General features: G+C 40.4%; 1 protein-coding gene across 2 annotated transcripts in view; it reads right to left on the reverse strand.

Annotated features, from left to right (window-relative positions):
• The window catches only part of THADA (THADA armadillo repeat containing), a 172253-nt gene that overhangs the window by 12900 nt on the left and 136215 nt on the right, over positions 1-23138 (reverse strand). Inside the window, exons 35-37 of one of the 2 annotated variants that reach the window (XR_003926238.2) lie at positions 20459-20603; positions 16426-16557; positions 11194-11317 (exon numbers count right to left, since the gene is read on the reverse strand). Coding sequence is in view for 1 of the 2 variants with exons in the window: in XM_030034578.2 (XP_029890438.1) it covers positions 16426-16557; positions 20459-20603 (277 nt within the window). In the remaining variant the exon portion in view is untranslated. The remainder of the gene's footprint in view (positions 1-11193; positions 11318-16425; positions 16558-20458; positions 20604-23138) is intronic. The other variant, XM_030034578.2, reaches the window with a different exon arrangement.

A 23138-nucleotide genomic window follows, 5' to 3' on the forward strand; every position in this document is an offset into this window, starting at 1 on the left:
ATATAATGTGAATATATACACAGACTCTTTGACTGATAAATATTATTCAATCAGCAATCAGAGCTCTTCAATGCAAAGTCTAACATAGATACCAATATACTTGTCTAATACAGGTTTTAAATTTGTCTTTTCCATTTCCTTCAAAGTCCTTTGAGGAATTGGTTTGTCTCTCTTTAACTGGGAAGGAACTGAGATAGTGCTGTGAGTGCTCTCCCCAATATACTGATGTGCTGAATATAAGTGCTCCTTGCACAAGATACCACAAAAGTGAAAATGTTTGTGTCTCATATGAATGCAGACATGAACAATGCAACACCAGGGACTTCCCAGTCACTGGGAAGAAACCTCTCTTTCTATTCTCTCCGCATTTAATACATCGTTTTGAACCTTTCTTATTCCAAATATTCCAAAATACTCTAAACAGGCAAGGAAGACAGAATGGCTAAGTAACCTGTGACTCTCAGTCATTCATCATGATACAGAGTGCTTCACAGATCACTTGTATTTGTAAAGATGTCCACAGAAAGAAGAAATGGCGCAATCTATTCTGCAGACACAGTAGACAGCCATGAAGATGAGAAAATCTTGACTGATTTTAGATGTCTGATCTGAGACATTATGACCTGTTTCACTGAGGAGTCAGCACTCCATAATGCTTTAATATTCAAAATGCATTTCCCTCTGGCTTCAGCTGTATGCGCTCTGAACTTCTGCAAATCATCCCTCCAAGGTACCTAGCTAAGCACTCAGCAAACCAGTGACCTCCTTTCCAAACTCTGGTTGGAGTGACTTGCTTACCTGCACAAAACAGCTCTCTGGGAGAGGCAGGGATAGAACGCAAGTCACAAGAGCAACACTAAATAGCTTTGGCATGTCCCTTCTTGTGATCCTGGTCTTACTCTATCACTTTCAATTTTGCAGCTGAGGTAGTAGTACTGTTGGGAGATGATAGTTTCCTATACTGTATGTTCCCGATTCATCATCAGAGCAAACCTGCCCTGCTTACTAAATTATAAAAGAACTTCTGTAAAAAACCCAAACAGTGATAGTGTAGCTTATCCTTGCTTCTTAATACACACAGCACAACAAGGTTGAATTCAAGTTGCATTTCTGAACTTTTGGGTACTTGACCTTGCAATCTTATGACTATTCTTAGCATGGGGAAAGGGTGGACGGGGAAGATGGCAATGTATATGTGTAATTTTCCAAGTTCTGAAAAAGAAATCTATACCTCACCCAAATAATGTGACATTATATTGAAGCTCATGAGTCAGAGAAACAGTGGAGCCACAAGGCCAACCACTCAGGCATCTGCCACTTGAAACTAACGGAGTAATAGGAAACAGTAACATCACTGGAGATGTGAGGTATACCCATAGCACTGCTCCAGTGTCTTCTACCTAGCCCCAGTCACCAGACTCCACAGTATCTCAACACACATCTAATTATCTTGACAAGTTAAACCCAGCCTCACAACTACCTCCAGTCACATTGTGTCCCAAAATGCAGGAAAGTGTTCCCCTTTTATCTCCTTTGTCCATTCTGCTTCTTCCTTACATTGTTCCTCTTTTGGACCCAGTTCAGTCTCCCTTTTGCCATGGCTTTCACGAAATATCTTTCTCCTCCCTTTCGCCCTCCTCTTACATTGGCAAGAGCAAATCTCCTCCCCTCACCACCTCCCCTTCCATTATTCTCACTGGTTCAGCTGGACTCTTTCAGCAGTCAACTGAATTTTCCTGATTTACCTTTTTCCCCTTTTCTAACCCGAAGCAATGGCTCATTCCTCCCCATTTTGCTGACTACCCGCAGGTATTACTGAAAGCACAAGAGTTTTCATTTCAAGTGCTTAAATGCAGCCTGGCCCAGAGCCTCCCACAGCCACAGCTGCAGAGACCCTCTGAGGCACAGTGTTCCTGGCCCAGAGCATCCCCTGTGGCACAGAGCATCCCCTGTGGCCCTGTTGGGAACACAGGTAAGCATTTCAGGAGCAGAGAAATTTAAGCTGCTTAGTGAACACAAGAATCTTTGGAAGTTTTCGCTTTTAGGCTCCTTTCAGTCTCTACTGAATATATATATAAAGTATAGCATTTTATAGTCCTATTTCTCAGCCAAATTTGTACACTTTTTACCAAAATATCTTGCTCCAAAGCACACGTTTAACAGCATTCAAAGAAAAGGCCTTCAATTTTTTTCATAGCCTACATGAAGATAGCATTTTCCCCTAATTTCCTATGTAGAATCATGTCTACTGTAATAAAAACAAATAATTAAAGTAAAAAAAAAAATACTCACAGTATGGAAGAATCTTAGTACCGACTAGTAAGGATTAACACAAGTAGCTGAAAATCAGGATTTTATAATGAGAAGTGTTAGACAACCTTAACAACAGAACACCAACCCTCCTTATAAAAATACACAGTTCACACAATTAATCTAATTTATAAAACGAATTATAAGGAGAAGATGGAGACAAAAAAGCAGAAGGCAGTAAGTTTACAGAAGTCAATTCAAGGTCTGTTGAAAAGGTGCAAGAAACGGAGGATGAAGTAGGAGGGCAGGGAGAGATGAAGGGAGCACTCAGTGCACAGAAAAGAGTAACAGCTCTGGTATATTTTATTCAGTCAGACTGGCAATCTACAAGAATAAACAACATCAAAGGGGTTTTTGTCCCAATTTTTAACAAAATAAGGAAATCAGCAGGCATGCTTCTATGTACATCTTTTCCACCACAACTTCTGAACCACGTGCAAAACTTCAATCCAGTCTGACAAAAAGGATAAGGGAATCCAGAATATGGTCTTGTTTCTATGAAATGAGCCAGCTGGGTAAAGAAAAGAGACCCTATTGCTGTCCTGCCTAGTGAAAGGCTGAAACTTCAGTCATCAGACATGAGAAAATTCACTTATCTGCAAAACAAATCCATGAAAAAAAACCCACCCCAAGCTCCCTTGAATTCACAGCTCAAGGAACTTTTTTTCCTTCTCTTTTTCTTTTCTTTTAAATAAAAAATTCCACTGGCATCTATGCTCCACACTGGCATATGTCTTTAACATAAAGACTCTTCCTGTCTTTAACATCTTATTTTTCCATCTGCATGTTTCAAATGAGTTTGCTTCAGGAAAGGCCATATTGTACTTCACCTTGCCATGGACGCCACTGGTTGAGCCTTCACTACTAACTGTCAGATTCAGGCAAAATCCTCTAATTTGGAGAATTTACCTTTACTCTGTGACAGCCTTCCACTGTGTCACACAGATGATCATGCCAAAAATTAACACACATTGCAAAAGAAGGCAGCTAGCAAGCAAGGGCTGCCTGTATTGCCTCTACCACTTCTATGAATTTGAAATCAAACCACTGATTGTGTTCTACAGACCAACACAGAAAAGAATTCAGTTCATCTATATAAGTACTATTGCAGCCTGAGATCCCTTTATCCCTAGGCTCTCCTTACACCCCACTGTATTTGCACTCCAAGGTCTGTGCTGACCTTGCATTAGAGGAGCGTGAAGTCATTGGCTCCAAAGAATAAAGTCCTCTGTACTTTGGTATATAACCTCAGAGACTATTTCCCATCTCAGTATGATCTTGCCTAACTAAACTAATCTATGCAACACACATTGCTTTAGGAGAAGGAAATCGATATTGGGAACATCTTTTCTGAAAGACCCTTGACTTGTTCATTAACACAGTTTCCTTGGTCCTAAAGCTACTAGGCTTCAGAAAACATGGCACATATCTGCTTTCCTGATGTTTCTGAAAGGTGGTGGTGACAGAATATGGGATGCTAGTGTACTACAGTGCAATATGGTGATTTACTTGAATAATTTACGTTTGGGGAATTTGAATTAAAGAGGAAAGATATTCTGGAAATTTAATTCTTAGTTGTGCTTCTTAATGCCTGTACATTAGACAGAGAGCTTTCACTAAGGGAGGGGGGGCAGTGAAATATCTATCTTCTGCTCTTTATAGCAAAAGTAGTTTAAGTTGAGCACCTAAGTGTAACAATCTACAGTCTTGAAGTTCTAGTATTACAATATACAGATTCTGTTTGGTTTTGTTCGGATATGAACCTATAAATACAGGAAGGAGAAGTCTGCAAAGTGTAACTGTGGTCTTCAACACAAACGGGAAATCAGCTTGTGTGTTTCTGCACATGAGGGAAAGTAAAAGGGTAATTAACATAGTACATGAAAAAATGAATGGGTTTTATTAGTCCTGGTAACAAGATATTGTAATTCTAACCTCCACTGTGATCAAGCCAAGTATATAAGTTAATCAAGACCTTCACTAAAGCATTTCTGTTAACACTTTCATCTTACCAGTGGGAATTATTTATAAAACCATTTTCCACTGCTAGCATGACAAGGTGATCATTAACACAGCACAGACCATGCGAAGGAACAAAATTAAAAACATGTGAAGGTGGCATTACACTGGTACTGTAAGCAACTGCCGTAAATAATTCTGCTCCTCAAGGTGTTTTCAACCGTCTTGCTCTAAATCTAACAAATCAAAAGCCCTTTATAAAAAGTCTAATTCTCAAAATTTAAATTTCTAGGCTTCCCAAGGATGTTTAACTTGACTTTCTCACGCATGAGAAATCAATTTGTTCAACCAAGGCAGTTCCAAGTTCCCCTTGTAAGAGCTCATTTGGAACTGATTATAGGAAAAAAAAAAAAAAAAAAAAGACGTTGAGTTTTACACATCTTAGGTTTTGAAGTAAGAGCCTATTGTGTCCCACAACTGCTTCCCACCCCCCCATCAACACACCAGGAATTAAAGCAACCAAATCAGTGGGAAGGCTATGGCTCAGGGAATCGGTAATACAATAAAAATACCTTTCATTCTAGGGTGCCGCTTTGACTCTGGCACAGATAGGTACTATCTTGGTCATTAAAAATGCTGAGTGGTGACTTACATGAAAACAAGCTGGTGGTTTAGGTTAGTTTGCAAAGGTATTTATATTCCCTACCTCACTCCCACCCACACATACACAAATGAAATTCTGTGTGCAAAAATCTGCTTGAGGGAATGTACCATCTCCTCATTGTTGGTGAAATACCTCTCAGTGCAAAATTACATTACAAATAAATATCAGTATCCTACATGCACGCCTCGAAATGGGGCATAGGCCTTGCCGGGGACAAATATTTTGCATAGGGCTCTATTCTTGCAGTGGTGATATCTCATCATGCAAAGGGCAGAGCAAAAGGAAATTTGCACCGTTGGTATCTGTTCAATCTTTGCTGCTGAAAGATAGAGACCTTCATTCTCCACAGGTGTTGATAAGAGTTTTCCATAAGCAAAACATGTACAAAAAAAAAAAATTATTTCCCATAGCATTATGCATGCAATTCCTGGCATACATTTTAATATATTTTATATAGATATTTAAATTAACATTTCATATATTTAGCTTAAATATGAACAGTTTACAAACTAGATGTCTACAGTACTGAGATAGACTTCTAAAGTTTTGCGCATTTAGGGCTACGAGGTAACAAGGGTATGGAAATAGTTAATCGAAAACTTGTAAAATTTAGCAAGCCCTCCAGCCCATCACATGATTTCAGCAGGTATCCCTTCTCAGCCTTTATAAAAAATGCCATGTTTGTATGCGTGTGCCTACACAGGGCTCTCCCAAATCTTTCAGATTAGAACTTCTAGAATATGGTTCTCAGCTGCACTGTACGTTAAGTTGATATTCAGGGTAACTAAAGCCTTTTTGCGCACAGTCCCAGTTAGAATAGCACCTCATTTGTTCCAGCTTTCACCTGTGCCGGGTAACGAATGATCAAAAAATTACCACCAACTTCCATATCCTGATTTCAACTGAGTCTAACCCCTGGTTGGATGCACTGAGAAAGTGAGCTCCCTATAAAAGAAAATTATTTTCTTTTAAATTGTATGCAACTCCCTCTCATTCCTCCAGTGTTGTTCTTTCCCCTATTTCCTTTTCCCAATTTCTAATCGTTAAACAATTCTTCAAGTAACAGGATTTCTTTTCAATTGTTGTTTGGCTGGCTGTTTTGCAACACAATCTAGCCTAATTTATTTATTATTTTTTTTTAATAGCTGTCCTCTATATCAAATTGCTCAGGTCTGTAGCCATTGGTCTTTCAAACAGAAATCTCTTGGGACAGCTTTACCCTTTCCTAGCAGCAATGAAACAGAAGGAGCAGTATTAATAAAATTAGAGAACTGCAGCAACTGGTCAACAAAACAATGCAATTTGTGCCCAGACTTCATTTTTACAGATGAAGGACAAGCTACAGCATTATTATTGCAAGTTTCAGTTCAGTTTTTCAAACCAATAAAATCAAAGTCCATTTACTCAAATAGTACATTTGAACCTTGGTATAACAAGAGCTGAATACAGTAGCAAAATGTCATACAGATTGTAGGCAAGGTCCTACAATCTTCATATATCATGGAACCTCTATTATGTCTCTAAATAAATCTGTTAAAATCATATTTTAGATATGATTAAAAAGCTGAACACTTTTGTTGTTTATTAGCATGCCCACAATTAGCCACACAGAATGCCAGCTGCAAAAAGCAAACAAGAAAACAAAACAACAAAAATCCACAACAACTCTTCATGACCTAGCTGTAAAAAACAGTCACTGTAGGGTGGATAACAAAATTTATTTTCACCTGGCATTCCCCGACATTCTTTCACACTCTGGTGAACAGAGTGCTTTTGTTCCAAAGCACTAGCTCTTCCGCAGTTCCAATTCGTTCAGAGAAAGCACGGAATAGCTCCGTTCAGAAGAACGCGATCAGCCCTTCAGTTTTTGTTTACTCCCAGAGAGGCTGATTTTGCACAGTTTATTGGCCTGGCTTGCAAAACTATTTTTTAAATTAAGATAATTAACAGTGTTACTTACTTTTTCTATAATTAATCCAGGAGTAAAAACCAAACCAATAAAAGAAAAACACACAGATTATTTTTTTTTTTTAACACTACAATACCACAGATCTCTCTTAGAAATAAAGTGCAGTGTTTTAAAATCAGAAGTTGATAAACAGTGGTGATATTTTGCTTCTATCAAAAGGGCACACACTTGTTAGGCTAACAGGGACAACAGTTTTACAGCATATATCAGAAAACCTTGTTTCATAAGCTTAGGAAGTTTCATAAAAAACTGCAGGAGGGTGTGAATTCACTTTGGCTTTAAGTAAATGGTTCTTTATTAATATTTTACTAAAGACACAAAGACTCCAAGTTAGTAGGTAAGCTGTGGATAGCAAACAGCCTTCCTCTACACTGGCTTTGTGACTAAAGAGAAAACAACTGGCATCAGAAAGAAAAAAAAAAAAAAAAAGGCAGTCAATATATTCAGTGATGGGTTCCAAAGCCCATTTTCTTTTTCAGCCACCTTTTCCTCTGTATCTAAAGACAACAGCTAAACATTATTCAAGAGGCATCATTAAACCAGGAAACAATCATACAACAAATGCAGTCTAAAAGACCTCAATTACTTCCCAATCAGGTCTTCCAAAAGTTTTCATAACAATAGGAGATATTTTTAGGGTATAAAACTAGAATGTCAAATATAAAAGAAATGTTATTACAAAGACCCAAAATATACCTATTAGCATAAAAATATGATATGACTAGGCTACAGGTCAAATCTGCTCCTGTAACAGCCCCAAATTTATTCTCACAGAGAGACCAGATGAATTAATTTACACTCCTAGACCTCAATTCTTTCATCCTTGCAACTGACCTGTAATTGTTACCTTCTTGGAACTATTACAACAGATGTAAAAAACCCCAAATTATAGCTTCTAGCCACAGTAAGTATTTCATAATCTCAACGACGTGTCATTTGGCTTTCTGGAACAAAATTCCTAAATGTAAGGTCACCATAGTCATCAGGTAGTCACCAACTAGCACAGGTATTTATCATCTATTTAGTTTGCCAGGATTTAAATGGTCATTGTTACACATGTGTCTCCCTGCATAAATCCTACTCTGTGCATGTGCATAAGGAAGTATTCACCATTAAAAGCATGGAAGGGAAAAAAAGATGCAGACAGAGGTATGGTCCCTTAAGCAAGAAGATGAACATTCAACATTTTAAGGAAAATGTTGTTCTTTTTCTCTGTGAACCCTATTCTACTTATGATCCTATAATTACAGATAGCGTAAGTGCATTATCAGTGATGTTACCTTCCACGGTTTACAGTACTTTCAGTAACATCTAGTGCACTTAGCTGTGCAGAGTGTTCTAGGAATTCTCAGCAGTACACCCGCTGCCTCCCTTGCTAAGACCCGCTTCAGAGGATTCCCAGAATACACACGCAGCTGTTTGACCTTTCCTCCTGTCCTCAACACACCTTATCTAATATAACCGCAGAGATGTCATCACCTTACAGTGTCTCTGAATACAAAGTCCTATACCATGTTTGAATATAATACTGCAAACTGCTGCCACTACTTTACACCTCTCCACCGAGGCTGCAAGAAGTATTGTTTTTAGCATAGGCTATTACATAGACTCCATGCACAATCTTTTGAAAACAAATGTCATTTGTAGAAAGTCATCTCGTTCTGCAACAGGAGCAGCCCTGCTTTGCTGCTATTTTTTTCTGCTTTTGATTGTATCTGTCATGGTTTAACCCCAGCCAGCAACTAAGCACCACGCAGCCGCTCACTCACTCCCCCCCCCCCAGTTCCTATACTAGATGTGACGTCCCATGGTATGGAATACCCCGTTGGCCAGTTTGGGTCAGCTGCCCTGGCTGTGTCCTGTGCCAACTTCTTGTGCCCCTCCAGCTTTCTCGCTGGCTGGGCATGAGAAGCTGAAAAATCCTTGACATTAGTCTAAACACTACTAGCAGCAACTGAAAACATCAGTGTTATCAACATTCTTCACATACTGAACTCAAAACATAGCACTGTACCAGCTACTAGGAAGACAGTTAACTCTATCCCAGCTGAAACTAGGACAGTATCACATCTTTATCATACCCTCTTCTGCTTCTGCCTGGATGGGTCTTGTCTATGTGCCTTTTCTGCTTTCCACTGCTTAAAGGCCATTTGGATAAATGCCACTGCCCATTTAAATTTAGCATTCAGCTCAAAAGATTCCTCTCTCATAGCAGGCTTAGAAATCCAGTTCTGTTTAGTGAGCTGCACAGCTAGTTACCAGAATGCAGTTATCAAGACAACTGTCAAAGCAGAAGAAAGAAATCCTGGAGCTGATCCCAGAAAAAGAATTCATTAACCTTCCTTCCACTTGTCCCCAATACAAGGAACATAAACATATTTTGGCTAACATGATTAGCAGTTTTCCACTAGTAACCCAGACAATGCTGTGAGAAGTTCTGGACTGTTCCCAAGCACCCGTGGCATATCACAAGATCTGACTGGAGTTTTTCTGACCAACAGATTCCAAAATTATAAGAGACTCTCCAGATAGCTTGAAAATCATGGATGGCAATAAGTACTTTTTAAATGCTCTTTCAAATTTGCTGTTTTTTCCTACCCAGGGCAGTAGGAAGGACCTGAAATTGATCCAATTGCAGGAAGCTCTTAACTTTCCGCACCACAGCAGTTGATGTCACCTATCTAGAATGAAGATGTACAATCTTCTGTATGCAGCTGTAACCATCCACAGCACTATCAACCAACCTCCATTTTCAGGCTGCCTAGTGGAAGAGCTCCAGAGAGCAGTTTCAGCACAGCTCTTTCTACAGACAAGTGCTGACTATGCTTTTTACAACCCCTCCATCAAATCTCTAAATAGAGAAGAAATTCAAATCTCAGAATTGAGAAGAAAATGCGCAAGTCTGACTTCAAGAAAAGGAAATCTAGCACCTACAATCCTGCCACAGACTCCAGTTAATGGATTCTCAAACTAGTTTGCATGCATGCAGTTCCCTAGTTTACGTTCAGGTAATTACCACTTATTCCTTAAAGCCAGGCAGCTGCCAGAACTGGTTTTAAGAGCCACAACTAAAGGAACTGTCTAGAGCCTCAGAGGTTTATTAGCTTAACCTGAACATCAGGGCAAGTCATCCAGTGCATAAGAAAAGTTGAACCCTACACATCAATCTTTGTCCAGGATCAGAGTAACCTGACACTTTTTTATTCAGCACAGTCCTCTCATTTGCCTCACTGGAATGCTACGCCAGTGCAGAAGTAGAGCAAGAAGTGGTGAATCTGTCCCGAAGTTTGGCAAGAGGATGAACACATTAGTCATGTGAAAAGGAGAGTTCTGAACAGCTAGTCAGCATTGTCATGCTTCATCAGGAGAGAGACAGCGACTTAAAACTTGCATATTGCACACAGCAATGGTGCACAGGTTCTAACCCCCAGTTATTTTCCATCTCCAAAGCCACAGCATGGACTTAGCACTTTGTAAGTAAACAGGTCTGGCAGAACAGGGTTAACTCGACATGCTGATGAACTAAAGCTTTAAGAAATGTATTTAACACATTTACCCAATGGTAAACATGTGGAAGAGAAGCTCCTTTTGCTATGGCCGAAGTTTGCACATACTTTAAGAAATAGTTTGAAAACACAGTTTCAAATACCAACAAGCAGTTTATGCAAAAATTAAAGTAAAATATCTTTCTTTACTGTTTCCCGTGCAATATGTGGGATGCTCTTATGCAGCTGAACACTACCAATGACAATATTATTTTTAGCATTTTAGGTTTGCCCAGCATTTACCCTTAGCTCTTTCACTAGCAACTGGAGCAGATTAAATCTGAGTCACTTGTCCTGAAATACTTCATGGATCAGTTGTAAAGGATATTTGGGGTCCAAGTTTTGGGATCATGCCAGTCACCCATGATTTGCTGATATCACCTGGGGTATTGATGATGAATGCCAGACCATTGTGCTGCCTTAACATCACACAGACTGCGTTATCTCTTGCTCAAGTGATTTAGTAGATCTTCTTAGGGCACATATATATGAAAACTTCTGCACAGCTTTAGGTTCACCGAGGAAGATTTTTGGAGGATAGGAACAAGAAACACAAATCTGAGTAGCATTTCTTCTCTCCTTGTCTCTTTCAAATGTTCATATAGTTACTCTCATCTCTTAACTTCCTCTGCTAAGGCTTATTTACATGCTCCCCACCACCCCCCAACATGCAGATAAGCCTTGCATGCACCTTCATGATAGAGACACCTACTCTAGACTCATGAAGAAGTTTATTTTGAATTTACCTTCTATATTCATGATGTGTGAAGAAAATAGAGGTGCAAGAAACAAGCAGCTTTGCTTTTCTTCACGCCAAGGAGACAGCATTGTTCACAAAGAGAAAGGTTCTACTCAGTCAAATGCTAAAGTCTAGAAAAGAATTCAAAGTCACCTTGAAAATGTTGTAGTTCTTTAATCTAATTAAATGATATTTTTTCTTCCCCCCCCCCAAGCAGCACATTTTAATTTCTCCCTTTACTCACATTTGTACTCTGTAGTCAATAAGCAAAATAAAGTTGCTGAAAGGCTCCTACATGCATTTAGTCTGACACAATAAGATAGGGCTGAGATACTATGGGCCACTAAAACACACGTCAATACCCAGCAATGAAGACTTCCACAAGAATCTCAACCCAATCTGCTCTGTAGAACAGTGCCACTCCCTTCCCAAGAGGATGCCCTTCAGAAGGGGGAGTCAGCTTCTTTAAACCAGCCAGCTAATAATGGTTTTTTGCTGGTGAATCAAAAAATAGGACATTTGTAATTTTCACTAATTATTTTTTTCTGAAGATGAAAAGTAGAATCTATCAGGAAGGGAACAACCATCAAGAGAAGAAAAGAGAGCTTTGCATTGCCTTTTGTTCAGAAACTCCTGGCACAGGAGTATCATCTATTGCTTATCTCTTAAGCATGTGGAATGGGAACAGAAGGGACAGTATTAATATACCTGAATTTTTGGCCAGTGGATTAAATCAGCAATATGTTCAAAACTGACTACATCATTTGTAGCCCCAATCCTATTCTCAGAATTACTCAAGAACTAAGGGAAATAACAACAACATTGGACTGATTTTCAAAGGTGCTTACAACACACCCAGTGATGGTGGTGCTCAGAGCGGGCCATTTAGCTAGCTCGTGCTGAACAATATCACACGGCTTCCAGTCCGTGAACTAACTTGCTCATCTCTATACAGTACTGCTATTTCACAATAAATGTAGCAGAAAGCTCCTGAAGGCCTAAATTATATTTGAGAAGAATACTTAGGCTGCTAAATCATTCAGGCACTTTCAGAAGATTTACTCCAGTTTGTGAATCTAATTGTTCATCTAAGCCTTATTCAACTCAATTTAAAAAATCGGCTAAATAAGGTGCTAATGCTGACAACACTAAAAATGCCCTTAAACCCATTTAAGGTTAATTTGGTAATTTACCAACATAAAGGTTAAGCTGACTAAAGGTAGTTTTTTATATAGAATTTTACAGAATTGCACTGGCTTAGCTACAATAGTAAAAAATAGTTTATTCAAACTTCTCTAAAACTGACAAGCTCATAACATTACTTAAGGTAACGCTTCTCTAGATAAAAAAATCCATAGAGGAAAATGACACCAATGAATACAGTTTTTGTTCTAGCAGTAAGTCACTTGAATTTTTCAGGATATTCAGTAAAGCAATCATCAACAGAGAAATAAAACTCCTATTTCCCTGACTTAAATGATCTTCTTTCTTGTAAGGAGTAACCCTCTTGGGTAAGAAATGCTGCTGTGAATAGGTCTAGACTTTACACAGCCATGGGTCACTAATTTAATTAGATTTCAAAGCCGCTATTCTACATTTACACTGAATACAATACTTCCTGTACCCTCCCTCATACAAAAAGGAATAAAACAATCCCCCAGAAGTTTACACCTCAATGCATGAGGAAACAACAACAAAGTGTACATACAATACCTTGAGTTACAGATGGGGTTTATATTGTTCAAGTTATTAGGAAAACCTTAACTACCTGCTAAGTTGGTACTTTTAGCAAGGAAAACAAAGGTTTTCTCCTCTCTAGTGAGATAGGATTCTGTTTGACCTGCTCTGCTCAGAAAATGACTGCTGTCAGCCAGCCTCAGTAATGTCCCCTCCTAATTATGAGCTTTTACACATATTACAAAATTAAATCAAATTTCTCTCTATGAATAAAAGAAATTTAAAAAATGAACTTTACTGGTAACAGTGGAAGTCCTTGCCTTCTATAAAAAATAGTAGGTTTTGCAGGGGTTTTCTTGGGGGGTGAAGGGTAGGGTAGAGTGCAGACATGAGCCCTGCTGTGCATCAGTGTTTGGTCTTCTGAGCTTTTCTCTTTCAAATGAAAATGGGGGCTGCAGTTTTCACAGGGTTCTTGTATCACATTTGTTACCCTGCATTTCAGACTCTGCAAGGTTACTGCGCTCATAATTTGAGTGATCCAAAGCTGCATGGATTAGTTACTTGAGGAAATTGGGGGGTTTCCCCTCACTAAAAGCCATGAGGGAATAATAAGAAATCAAGTTCATATTTTTTTCCAGGAGCTCACATAACATTTCAAAGAATTACAAAAGATAGGAGCTGTTACTGAAGTGAAACCACACTAGCAGGCAGGATCGTTTGCCTCCAGTTTCACCATCTGTAAATGACCTGAAAATACCTATTATTTGATAGTAACATACTGCTATACATTTGTACTGTTATTCGGCAACATGTATATAAAGGAGAAATGTCCTATAACAACTATATGAACAATCTATGCAAATAACTTTGTTATTATTAACAACAGTCCCAATTTCACACATCTGCTGAAGCAGAGTACAAATTCAGTCTCAGTCCAGCTGTTATACTCAAGTATACACCCTTTCATACTCCATTCTTTCACAGGAAAGCCAGATGCCAGCTTGTATCATGCATGAAGGGCAGGGGCAGATGTCTGGCTATAATCAGGGATTCCTTTAGATCTCACATGTAAATGAAACACTTAAGGTGTTGATTCCTGAAGCTGACAATACAGTTCTTCTGCAGGTAGCTACAGCCTACTACCTTACTAACTGTGTACACAGCGAGAGAGAGAATTTTGTGAAGAGTGGATATAATGATGCTAGTGCCAAAATTTCTGGCAAATCCGGTGCTTGGCTTTTGTAAGCAGCATTCCCTCTCTCTGTATGGCAAATTAACAGCAGTAAAAGGTGAAACACACCGTAACTTATTTCTACAGTGCAGTATTTCTGGAAATATAATGGCTACTAGGATGTAAAAATTTTTGATGCACAGATCAAGCTGAAATTATAATAGTCTCTTTGCTCTCTTATATTAGCTAGTGGTAATGGCAATGAAATAAAACTCAAACAATTACAGAACGTATGAAAATAGATTTCTCAACATCCATTCCTCTTTCTGATCTCTTGATAAAACTGCTGGGCCACAATACTTATTTGTCATCATATAATGGAACTGAAAAGTTAGTCAATGTAAGATATCCAGCAACTTGTTATTAAATAAAAGGTTTAAAGAGAGCTGTTTTATGGTTTCTAACAGATTTCAGTGTATCAGCTTAGATATTTTAAAATTAGTGCTGTGATGAAACAGCAGACTTTCATGGTATGAAAACTGAGAAAAAAATAAGTAGATATTTGAATGTAATTTAAAAATTGCCAAGACAGAGAGCACTGGTGATCTATGAAATGTCTAAACCCCAGGCCCAAACATATTGCATACTCTCATGTGCACACGAAAAGAAAGGGGGTAAATGGAAGTAACGAACAACATTCAAAGGTAAGCTTATTTTAATCTGGCTGTAAACAAAAGCCACAGGGGCAAAATTCCTTGCCCTGCTCCCCCAAAAGCTAGAAAGCAAAGCACAAAAAGTGAAAGGAGTTTAGTGGGGGAAAAGAGGTCAAGGGAAGCAACAATAATAATGTCAAATGGAGGTGGAAAGAAACTGAATTCTATCTTCTCAAAAGCAGCATTCTTTGCTAGTAACAGATGAAAGACATTGATTTCATTAAAAGCAGTTTAAGAACAGGAAGGCACAATTAAGTATAACTAAGGGGTTAACATAAGTTTGGGGAGGGTGTCCCTACCCTAACTAGGAACATAGCAAATAAAAAACAATTATGATGTTATTTCCTCGATTATGGCCACTTCTGCTTTACAAAGTGAGAAGTTATAAGAGCAAGTGCTGATGTAACCTTAGTACTAATTAGTAGGACAGAGCCCTCATCCAGTTACAGGGCAATATTCCTTGGCACAGGGATACAAGAAGGAAGAAGGGAGAAGATACAAGGAGCCAGAGAGAAAATCCAGCATTGTATTATCTCCAAAGAAAGTACCATCTTGTGACATTTGAGAATGTCCCCCAAAGGCCAGCATCGGGGACTTGAGGCACACACACGCAGAGCCTCTTGATACTCAAGAGAGCTGAAGCTGGGACTAGATAAATTGCAAGAGCTGTGATGAGAGTGCTAGAATGAGAGCCGTGGGATTTAACAGGAAGATGAAAGCCATCTGTAACACATCCCTCCTTTTACCTTATCCTACTGCATAGCACTGTGCCTGACCAGTGCCAGCTCAAAAACACATCTGCCACATGAGCACATTCCTGGCTACTTCTATCTACAGTAGTGGCAAACATACATTTTTACTGCCTTTTCTGATTTTTTTTTTAAACCACAGAGCTGCTTTATCTCCAGTCTAGCAGAAGTTTACATGGAGATGGCCGACTACTTTGAACTGACTGCAGACAAGCCAGTACAGGCGTTACTGAGTAGCACAGACCGGTAGGGGCCACCAGCAAGAGATAAACTTGGTAGCAAATTCTAATTTATTCACAACACATGGAAGAACGCATCAGCAAAGGCTCTCAAAGTGAAGCACATTAGTTAGTCAAGCCTACTCAAGTTTTGTGGCTATTTTAAAATTAATAGGGTTGAGCAAACTAGGGCATGCAGACAAAAAGGCCCACATCCTCGAAAGCACATTGTGGGTATGCTGAGAGTTGTCTTTGTTGATCTGGATCTAAATGGATTTCAAAGTCTAATAATGAATCAATGAGTTGAATACAGCTTCCCAGATTCCTATCTCTCTGTGATCAGGCTATTATAATGACCTGGGATTCAAAGAGCGTCTTCCACTGCATTATATTAGACCAAAGCTGGTATTAAAGAACTTTCAAAATGTGAAATTATGTGATAGTTGACTCATCACAGCAAGAACCATAAAGCTGAATACTGCTGTGTCTTTTTTACATACCCATGTAACCATATGCAAATTATACCAAGAACAGTAAAAGCAAAATAATAAAGCATGGTGGGTCTCAAACATCATAACTTTTTTTCTTCCATGGTATGTGTTTATAAGAGATGCATGGATCACTTTACAGTTAGCAAGAAGTTTGTGATGAGAAATACTTTTGTCTCCCAAGTATCCAATAATATTTAAAAGTAAAGAAAAGCTGACATACCTGTTCCTTTACTGCTCTTTTTTTCAGACTGTGCCACTTGTATAACCTCAGCAGCAGCATCTCTTACTACCAAATCTTCATTCTGCAGCAGTAGAACCACACATTTCCACATAGCAAGGGTATCAGACAGTCCTATATTTATTTACAGAGAAAAATTAGAATTCTATTTCTTACATGCATTCAAAGAAGTTACAGAGCTCTGTTTCCACATCTAAACGCAACAAATGCAGGGAAACACTGAAACATGGGCAGAAGTGCACTGGCAAACCACTGGGAAGACAACTGGCAATAGGATCAAAGTTTTCAGCATGTGTGAACTTTATCTAGGTGATGACTCAGCTTGGTTTAAACAGTGGGAAACAGATAATAGAATGGACCTCTCTTAATCTGGGTTCAACTTTAAGTCGTGGGTGCTCTGAATTTTCTGCAGTTTCTAGGAGTGCAGAGTTCCTGTTTGGCAACAGCAAAAGTTTTGCCACTGGAGATTGACCAACACACTGTGATCATGGATTTGCTGTTGCAATCTGCCTGGAGCAGGGGCTGCCAAACCAAGTTTTGTTCAGACACTGCCAGTAGCGCTGGCCACAAATGCCATTCCCCGCAGGAAAGGGAAACGATCCCCCCTCCCAGAGATCTACCTGTCATCTACTTCTCCTATATCCACCTCACCCCACCACTCACCAACATGCCCTGCCATCCTTGTACCCACTACCTGTTGGAAGCAAGGCAGCTTTAATCCATGGGGTAATTACCTGCACACAGTTAAGACTAACCAGAGATAACTGCCAAGAGGGAGGTGTTCATCTGGTAAACCCCAAACAGGCAGACACCGCATACCTCCCCCATGGCAATTCAAATCTCACGAGCCATACTCCACTTGCAAACCCTTGTGCCGTTTAATGGTGTCACACTAAGGATGACTAGCTGAAGTCACAAAACTGTACTCATAGGTTTGCTAGGGTACTTTTCAGCTGACTTTTCCGCTCTCTTTGAACATCCTCATTAAAGGAATTCACTGAAAGGTCTCTTTTAGAGGCAGCCAGCTGTTAGTTATTACTTTCTGGTGATCACAGAGAACAATAGAGGTGGTGCCTCATTGCTGTGCTGGTTTTCTTCAAGCATGTTATCAACAGGTCTATCAGAGATTTGTATTCCAAGGCTAGCTAGACAATTAATTGTATTTCACTGCTTGGCCAAAATTAATTGCTTGAGGCTTTACTACACAGGCAGAAGAAGCATTCCTGTATTTCATATAAATTCCTCATGTGGGAATAGCATGGAGTATAATTATTTCAGAAAGAAGTTGCTTTTTTCTGGCATGACACACCCAATAATGTTATACTGGCACAGCTAGGGCAGAATAATTATTTCCTTCTACATACAATGGCCAGCTTGCCCACCTAGACAAGTTTCTACTGTATCTCCAGGAGAAGTGGAAGTCTGCAAATGGGTCTTCCAGAAAGACTTTTTCTGAACCCTCAAGCAACATGATGAAGAGATGATGGGGTCATCCAGAAAATAGTGATCAGCATTCACCCTCTTCCTCTTAGGAACATACTTAATGGAAGCTTATGGGAACAACTACAACTGCATTTCATACAACCACAATTTTCTTTAACTTCTACTTTCTACTATATGTGGTCAAGCGAAGTGATGCAAAACAAGGCATAAAAGTAAAAACTGTTTGTATGTGCATAACACCTTTAAGGGAATGATTCTGGGTTTGTATCACTACAACTAAACACCAGATCATGCTCCTGATTTGCTAAACTTCTCACTGCAGTACTGACAGTTTCACAGTTCTGAAGAACCCCAGATTGACAATTCTAGGTAGTATAGAGGGTTGGCTCTGCATCTTTCCTCCCCTGGCCCAATTTTCAGAGCAAAGAGCTAGTTCAGATGGCTTGCCCACTGAGGCCTTGGGGCTTGCTTTTGTGGGATGTTGGGGGGGGGGGGGATTTGGTTTTTTTGTTTGTTTTTCTTTGTTCTGGTAAGATTTTATGCAGGATACAAACTGCTGCTGTTTTTTATTCCAGACCTTCACATCTGCCTGATTGGAAAGCATGGAAACCAGAAACTGTTCTGACAAGATCAAAGAGGAAACTCTGTTCTCCATCAGCTGTGGGCCAGATCCAAATGGCAACAGACGAGAAGCACAGCATTTGGGAGTTTTTCACTCCAGTACCTCCACTATCTTCATTTGATATAAAATGGTAATGTCTGTCCTACTCAGAGCTTTAACTAGATGGTAGAGGTCAAGATTTCCAGAGTTGATACTATGAACACTTAATAGTACACTGTCTACCTCATATAACAGATGTAGCTCTGTTAAACAGTATCAATACCTCTTAAAAGACACATCTCAAAATAAATAGCTGACTTTTTAAAAAACACCACTATCTAGAGTCTAAGAAATATACCATTCTTCTCGTCTAACAAAAATTTGGATCCAGTCCATATACATGGACTTAAGCTACTCAAACTAAAAACATTTAAATAACTACATTGGAATAAAATATCATAGAATCATAGAATCACAGAATCATTTAGGTTGGAAAAGACCTTCAAGATCATTGAGTCCAACCATCAACCATGCCCACTAAACCATGTCCTGAAGTACCCAGTCCATTCGCTTTTCAAATACCTCCAGGGATGGTGACTCAACCACTTCCCTCGGCAGCCTATTCCAATGTTTAACAGCCCTCTCAGTAAAAAAAATTTTCCTAATATCTAACCTAGATCTCCTTTGCCTCAACTTGAGGCCATTTCCTCTTGTCCCATTTCCAGCCACCTGACAGAAGAGACCAACACCCACCTCACTACAACCCCCCTTCAGGTAGTTGTAGAGAGCAACAAGGTCTCCCCTCAGCCTCCTTTTCTCCAGGCTAAACAACCCCAGTTCCCTCAGCTGCTCCTCATAAGACTTGTGCTCCAGGCCCCTCACCAACTTGGTTGCCCTTCTCTGGACACGCTCCAGCACCTCAATGTCTTTCCTGTAGTGAGGGGCCCAAAACTGAACACAGGACTCGAGGTGCGGCCTCACCAGTGCCGAGTACAGGGGGACAATCACCTCCCTGCTCCTGCTGGCCACACTATTTCTGATGCAGGCCAGGGTGCCGTTGGCCTTCTTGGCCACCTGGGCACACTGCTGGCTCATATTCAGCCGCCTGTCAACCAGCACCCCCAGGTCTTTCTCTGCCGGGCAGCTTTCCAGCCACTCTTCCCCAAGCCTGTAGCGCTGCATGGGGTTGCTGTGACCGAAGTGCAGGACCCGGCACTTGGCCTTGTTGAACTTCATACAGTTGGCCTTGGCCCATCAATCCAGCCTGTCCAGATCTCTCTGTAGAGCCTTCCTACCCTTGAGCAGATCGACCCTGCCTCCCAACTTGGTGTCGTCTGCAAACTTGCTGAGGGTGCACTCAATCCCCTCATCCAAATCATCGATAAAGATATTAAACAGAACGGGGCCCAACACCGAGCCCTGGGGAACACCACTTGTGACCTGCCGCCAACTGGATTTAACTCCATTCACCACAACCCTCTGGGCTCGTCCATCCAGCCAGTTTTTCACCCAGTGAAGAGTACACTTGTCCAAGCCATGAGACGACAGTTTCTCAAGGAGTATGCCATGAGAGACAGTGTCAAAGGCCTTACTGAAGTCCAGGTAGACAACATCCACAGCCTTTCCCTCATCCAGTAGGCAGGTCACCTGGTCATAGAAGGAGATCAGGTTGGTCAAGCAGGACCTGCCTTTCGTAAACCCGTGCTGACTGGGCCTGATCCCCTGCTTGTCCTGGACTTGCTATGTGAGTGCTCTCAAGACAAACCGTTCCATAATCTTACCCAGTACCGAGGTCAGGCTGACAGGCCTGTAGTTCCCCGGATCCTCCCTCCGACCCTTCTTATAAATGGGAGTCACATTGGCAAGCCTCCAGTCCTCTAGGACCGTATATATGTACACAATACATTTTAAGTCATGTATTAATGGGTTTCATCTAAAAAGATCCAGAAAATTAACGTTCAAACTACTCACCAAGAATGAGCTTCTCATTGATCAGAAGGAACGATGTTATACTTTTAAGAACTTCAGCAGCTGCTAACAGCATCTCTGTCTGTTGCTCATCTCCACAAAAATAAACTAACAGCTGAACCCATGTTTTCAGGACTTCTTCTGAAATCTGAAGGCACAGAAGATGTGAGAAATATGCTGTACAATCCAGTGTTACTACTTACCATCACATTAAACTATGGACCACCAAAGGGATACCACTCATCATTAAATGCTGGGGTTTTTCTGAGGTGGTGATCCCCACAAGTCCATTCAAAAGTTGGCTTACTATGTCACAGATAGTCAAGATGGGAGATTTTCTTCTAGTCAGAGCAGTATTCATAGGCAATTCTCTCACTCTGTCCCTTCACAGCAGACTCACCAATGACCACACAAGTCAAAGCATAACTTTGTGTCCTCAGTTCTAAACATGCAAGCCAAATATACCAGACTATAATGAAGAGAAGCAATTCTCAGAAGTGTCCTACATGTAGACACATACACATATCTGGAGAAACAATTAAAAGCATGTGAACTGTAGAATCAATCTTAGGCTTTGGTAATGATACAATGCTTGGTAAAGGGGTGAATGCGGCTCCATCTGTCTCCTCTGCAGATACTGAGGATGGAAATGTTTTTTAACAAGACTGCTAAGGTATCTTGGGTTCTGATAGCATGTTGTGCTGGTTTTGGCTGGGATAGAATTAATTTTCTTCATAGTAGCTAGTACGGGGCTATGTTTTGGATCTGTGGTGGAAACAGTGTTGATAAATCCACAGGGATGTTTTCGTTACTGCTGAGCAGGGCTTACACAGAGTCAAGGCCTCTTCTGCTTCTCACCCCACCCCACCAGCGAGGAGGCTGGGGGGGGCACAAGGAGTTGGGAGGGGACACAGCCGGGACAGCTGACCCCAACTGACCCAAGGGATCTTCCAGACCGTATGACGTCATGCTCAGCATATAAAGCTGGGGGGAAGAAGGAGGAAGGGAGGGACGTTCGGAGTGATGGTGTTTGTCTTCCCAAGTCACCGTTAGGCGTGATGGAGCCCTGCTTTCCTGGAGATGGCTGAACACCTGCCTGCCCATGGGAAGTGGTGAACGGATTCCTTGTTTTGCTTTGCTTGCATGCGTGGCTTTTGCTTTACCTATTAAACTGTCTTTATCTCAGCCCACGAGTTTTCTCACTTTTACTCTTCCGATTCTCTCCCCCATCCCACTGGGAGGGAGGTGAGTGAGCAGCTGCCGGGTGCTTAGCTGCCGGCTGGGGTTAAACCATGACACGTGTGCATTCACAACACTGAAGGAATCTCCATGTTGACCTATACACAGCAAAACTTGCTGTCCTAGAACATGAAGAATTACAAAAAACAGAACAGGAAAGAAATTTCCTGGTTCAAATAAAATCCAGTTGCCATCTTTTGGAAAATATTTAGTCCTCAGACATACACTATGAAAACTACTACTTAGTAATAATGGGACAAAGCTTTCCAATGTGTAGTGATACCTACTAGATTTTTTGTGGAAAGAAATAATGTGCATTTTACCCATCACTCAAATAGCGCTTCCAAGACTTGCAAACTCTGACCCCTGTTGGGACAGCTGGGCCATAATTGGGAAGAGAAAGTCCCAGCTTCCATAAGTGACCAAGAAGGAGCTGGGATCCCCTGCAAGTGCCACACTCAGGAGAGCGGCGGGTCAGTCAAGGCGCAGCAATCTCAAGCGCAGGTTAGGTAACGGAACATGCCAACTGCAGGAGGTAGCACCCACGCACAGCCACAAACAAGCCTGTGCTACAGCTACCAGAGGAAGCTCCACAGGGAAAAAACCCCCGCAAACAGATTTGGACCTCATGCACAGGAGAAGAGGAAAAGCAGCACCAGCTCGACCTGGAGACACTTGAGGTATGCACAGTTAATTTTTTTTTTTTCTCCTTTCTTTATTTTTTTTACTTATTTTTAATTAAAGGAAGTGAAAAACAGAACGACCAAATAAGGCAAAGAAAAGAACCAATGAAAAGGTGCCTTGAGTTAAAGGGCAGAGAGGCATGGGAGAACTCATAGAGGGATAAATGAAACCCCAGTAGTACTCTGCCTCATTCCGCATGGTACATGGCCATGCACCTGCACTACACAAAGCGACAGAGCCAGAGCACGTCCTACAGTTCTGTAACAGGTTAAAAAAAAAAAAAAAAAAATCCCAAGATGTTACAATTACTCAAATTCTGAACAGATACATGGACTATCTAGAAAGACAGAACTTGACTTTTACCTTACGGAAGAGAAACAATCCCTTCTACAGATGCAAATACTGAATGCAAGCCCAAAGAAAGAATTTAGATGGAAAACTGATGTACTTGGTCTTTTACAAAGCAGAAGACACCCTCTGTACAGATGTCTTACATCTCACATGATTTACATGATTTTTAGATAAAGTTGTTTTAGCATTACTACAGTTAAGATTGTTACAACATTTTTCATTCATTCCTCTTTGTAAATTAATACAAAACTTCAGAGCAATAACATGTTCCATGTCTATTTGTGAAACCAGGTTTACATAGTTATTTTAATGTGTATAACTTGAAGTCCTTGCATTTTGCCTTTCTTACACAAAAAGATTTAACATCATAATTCATGTTCCAAATTCTTGGGTCCAAATCTGTGGCTTC

The sequence above is a fragment of the Aquila chrysaetos genome, chromosome 13 (assembly GCF_900496995.4).
Source record: "Aquila chrysaetos chrysaetos chromosome 13, bAquChr1.4, whole genome shotgun sequence".
Lineage (NCBI taxonomy): Eukaryota > Metazoa > Chordata > Aves > Accipitriformes > Accipitridae > Aquila > Aquila chrysaetos.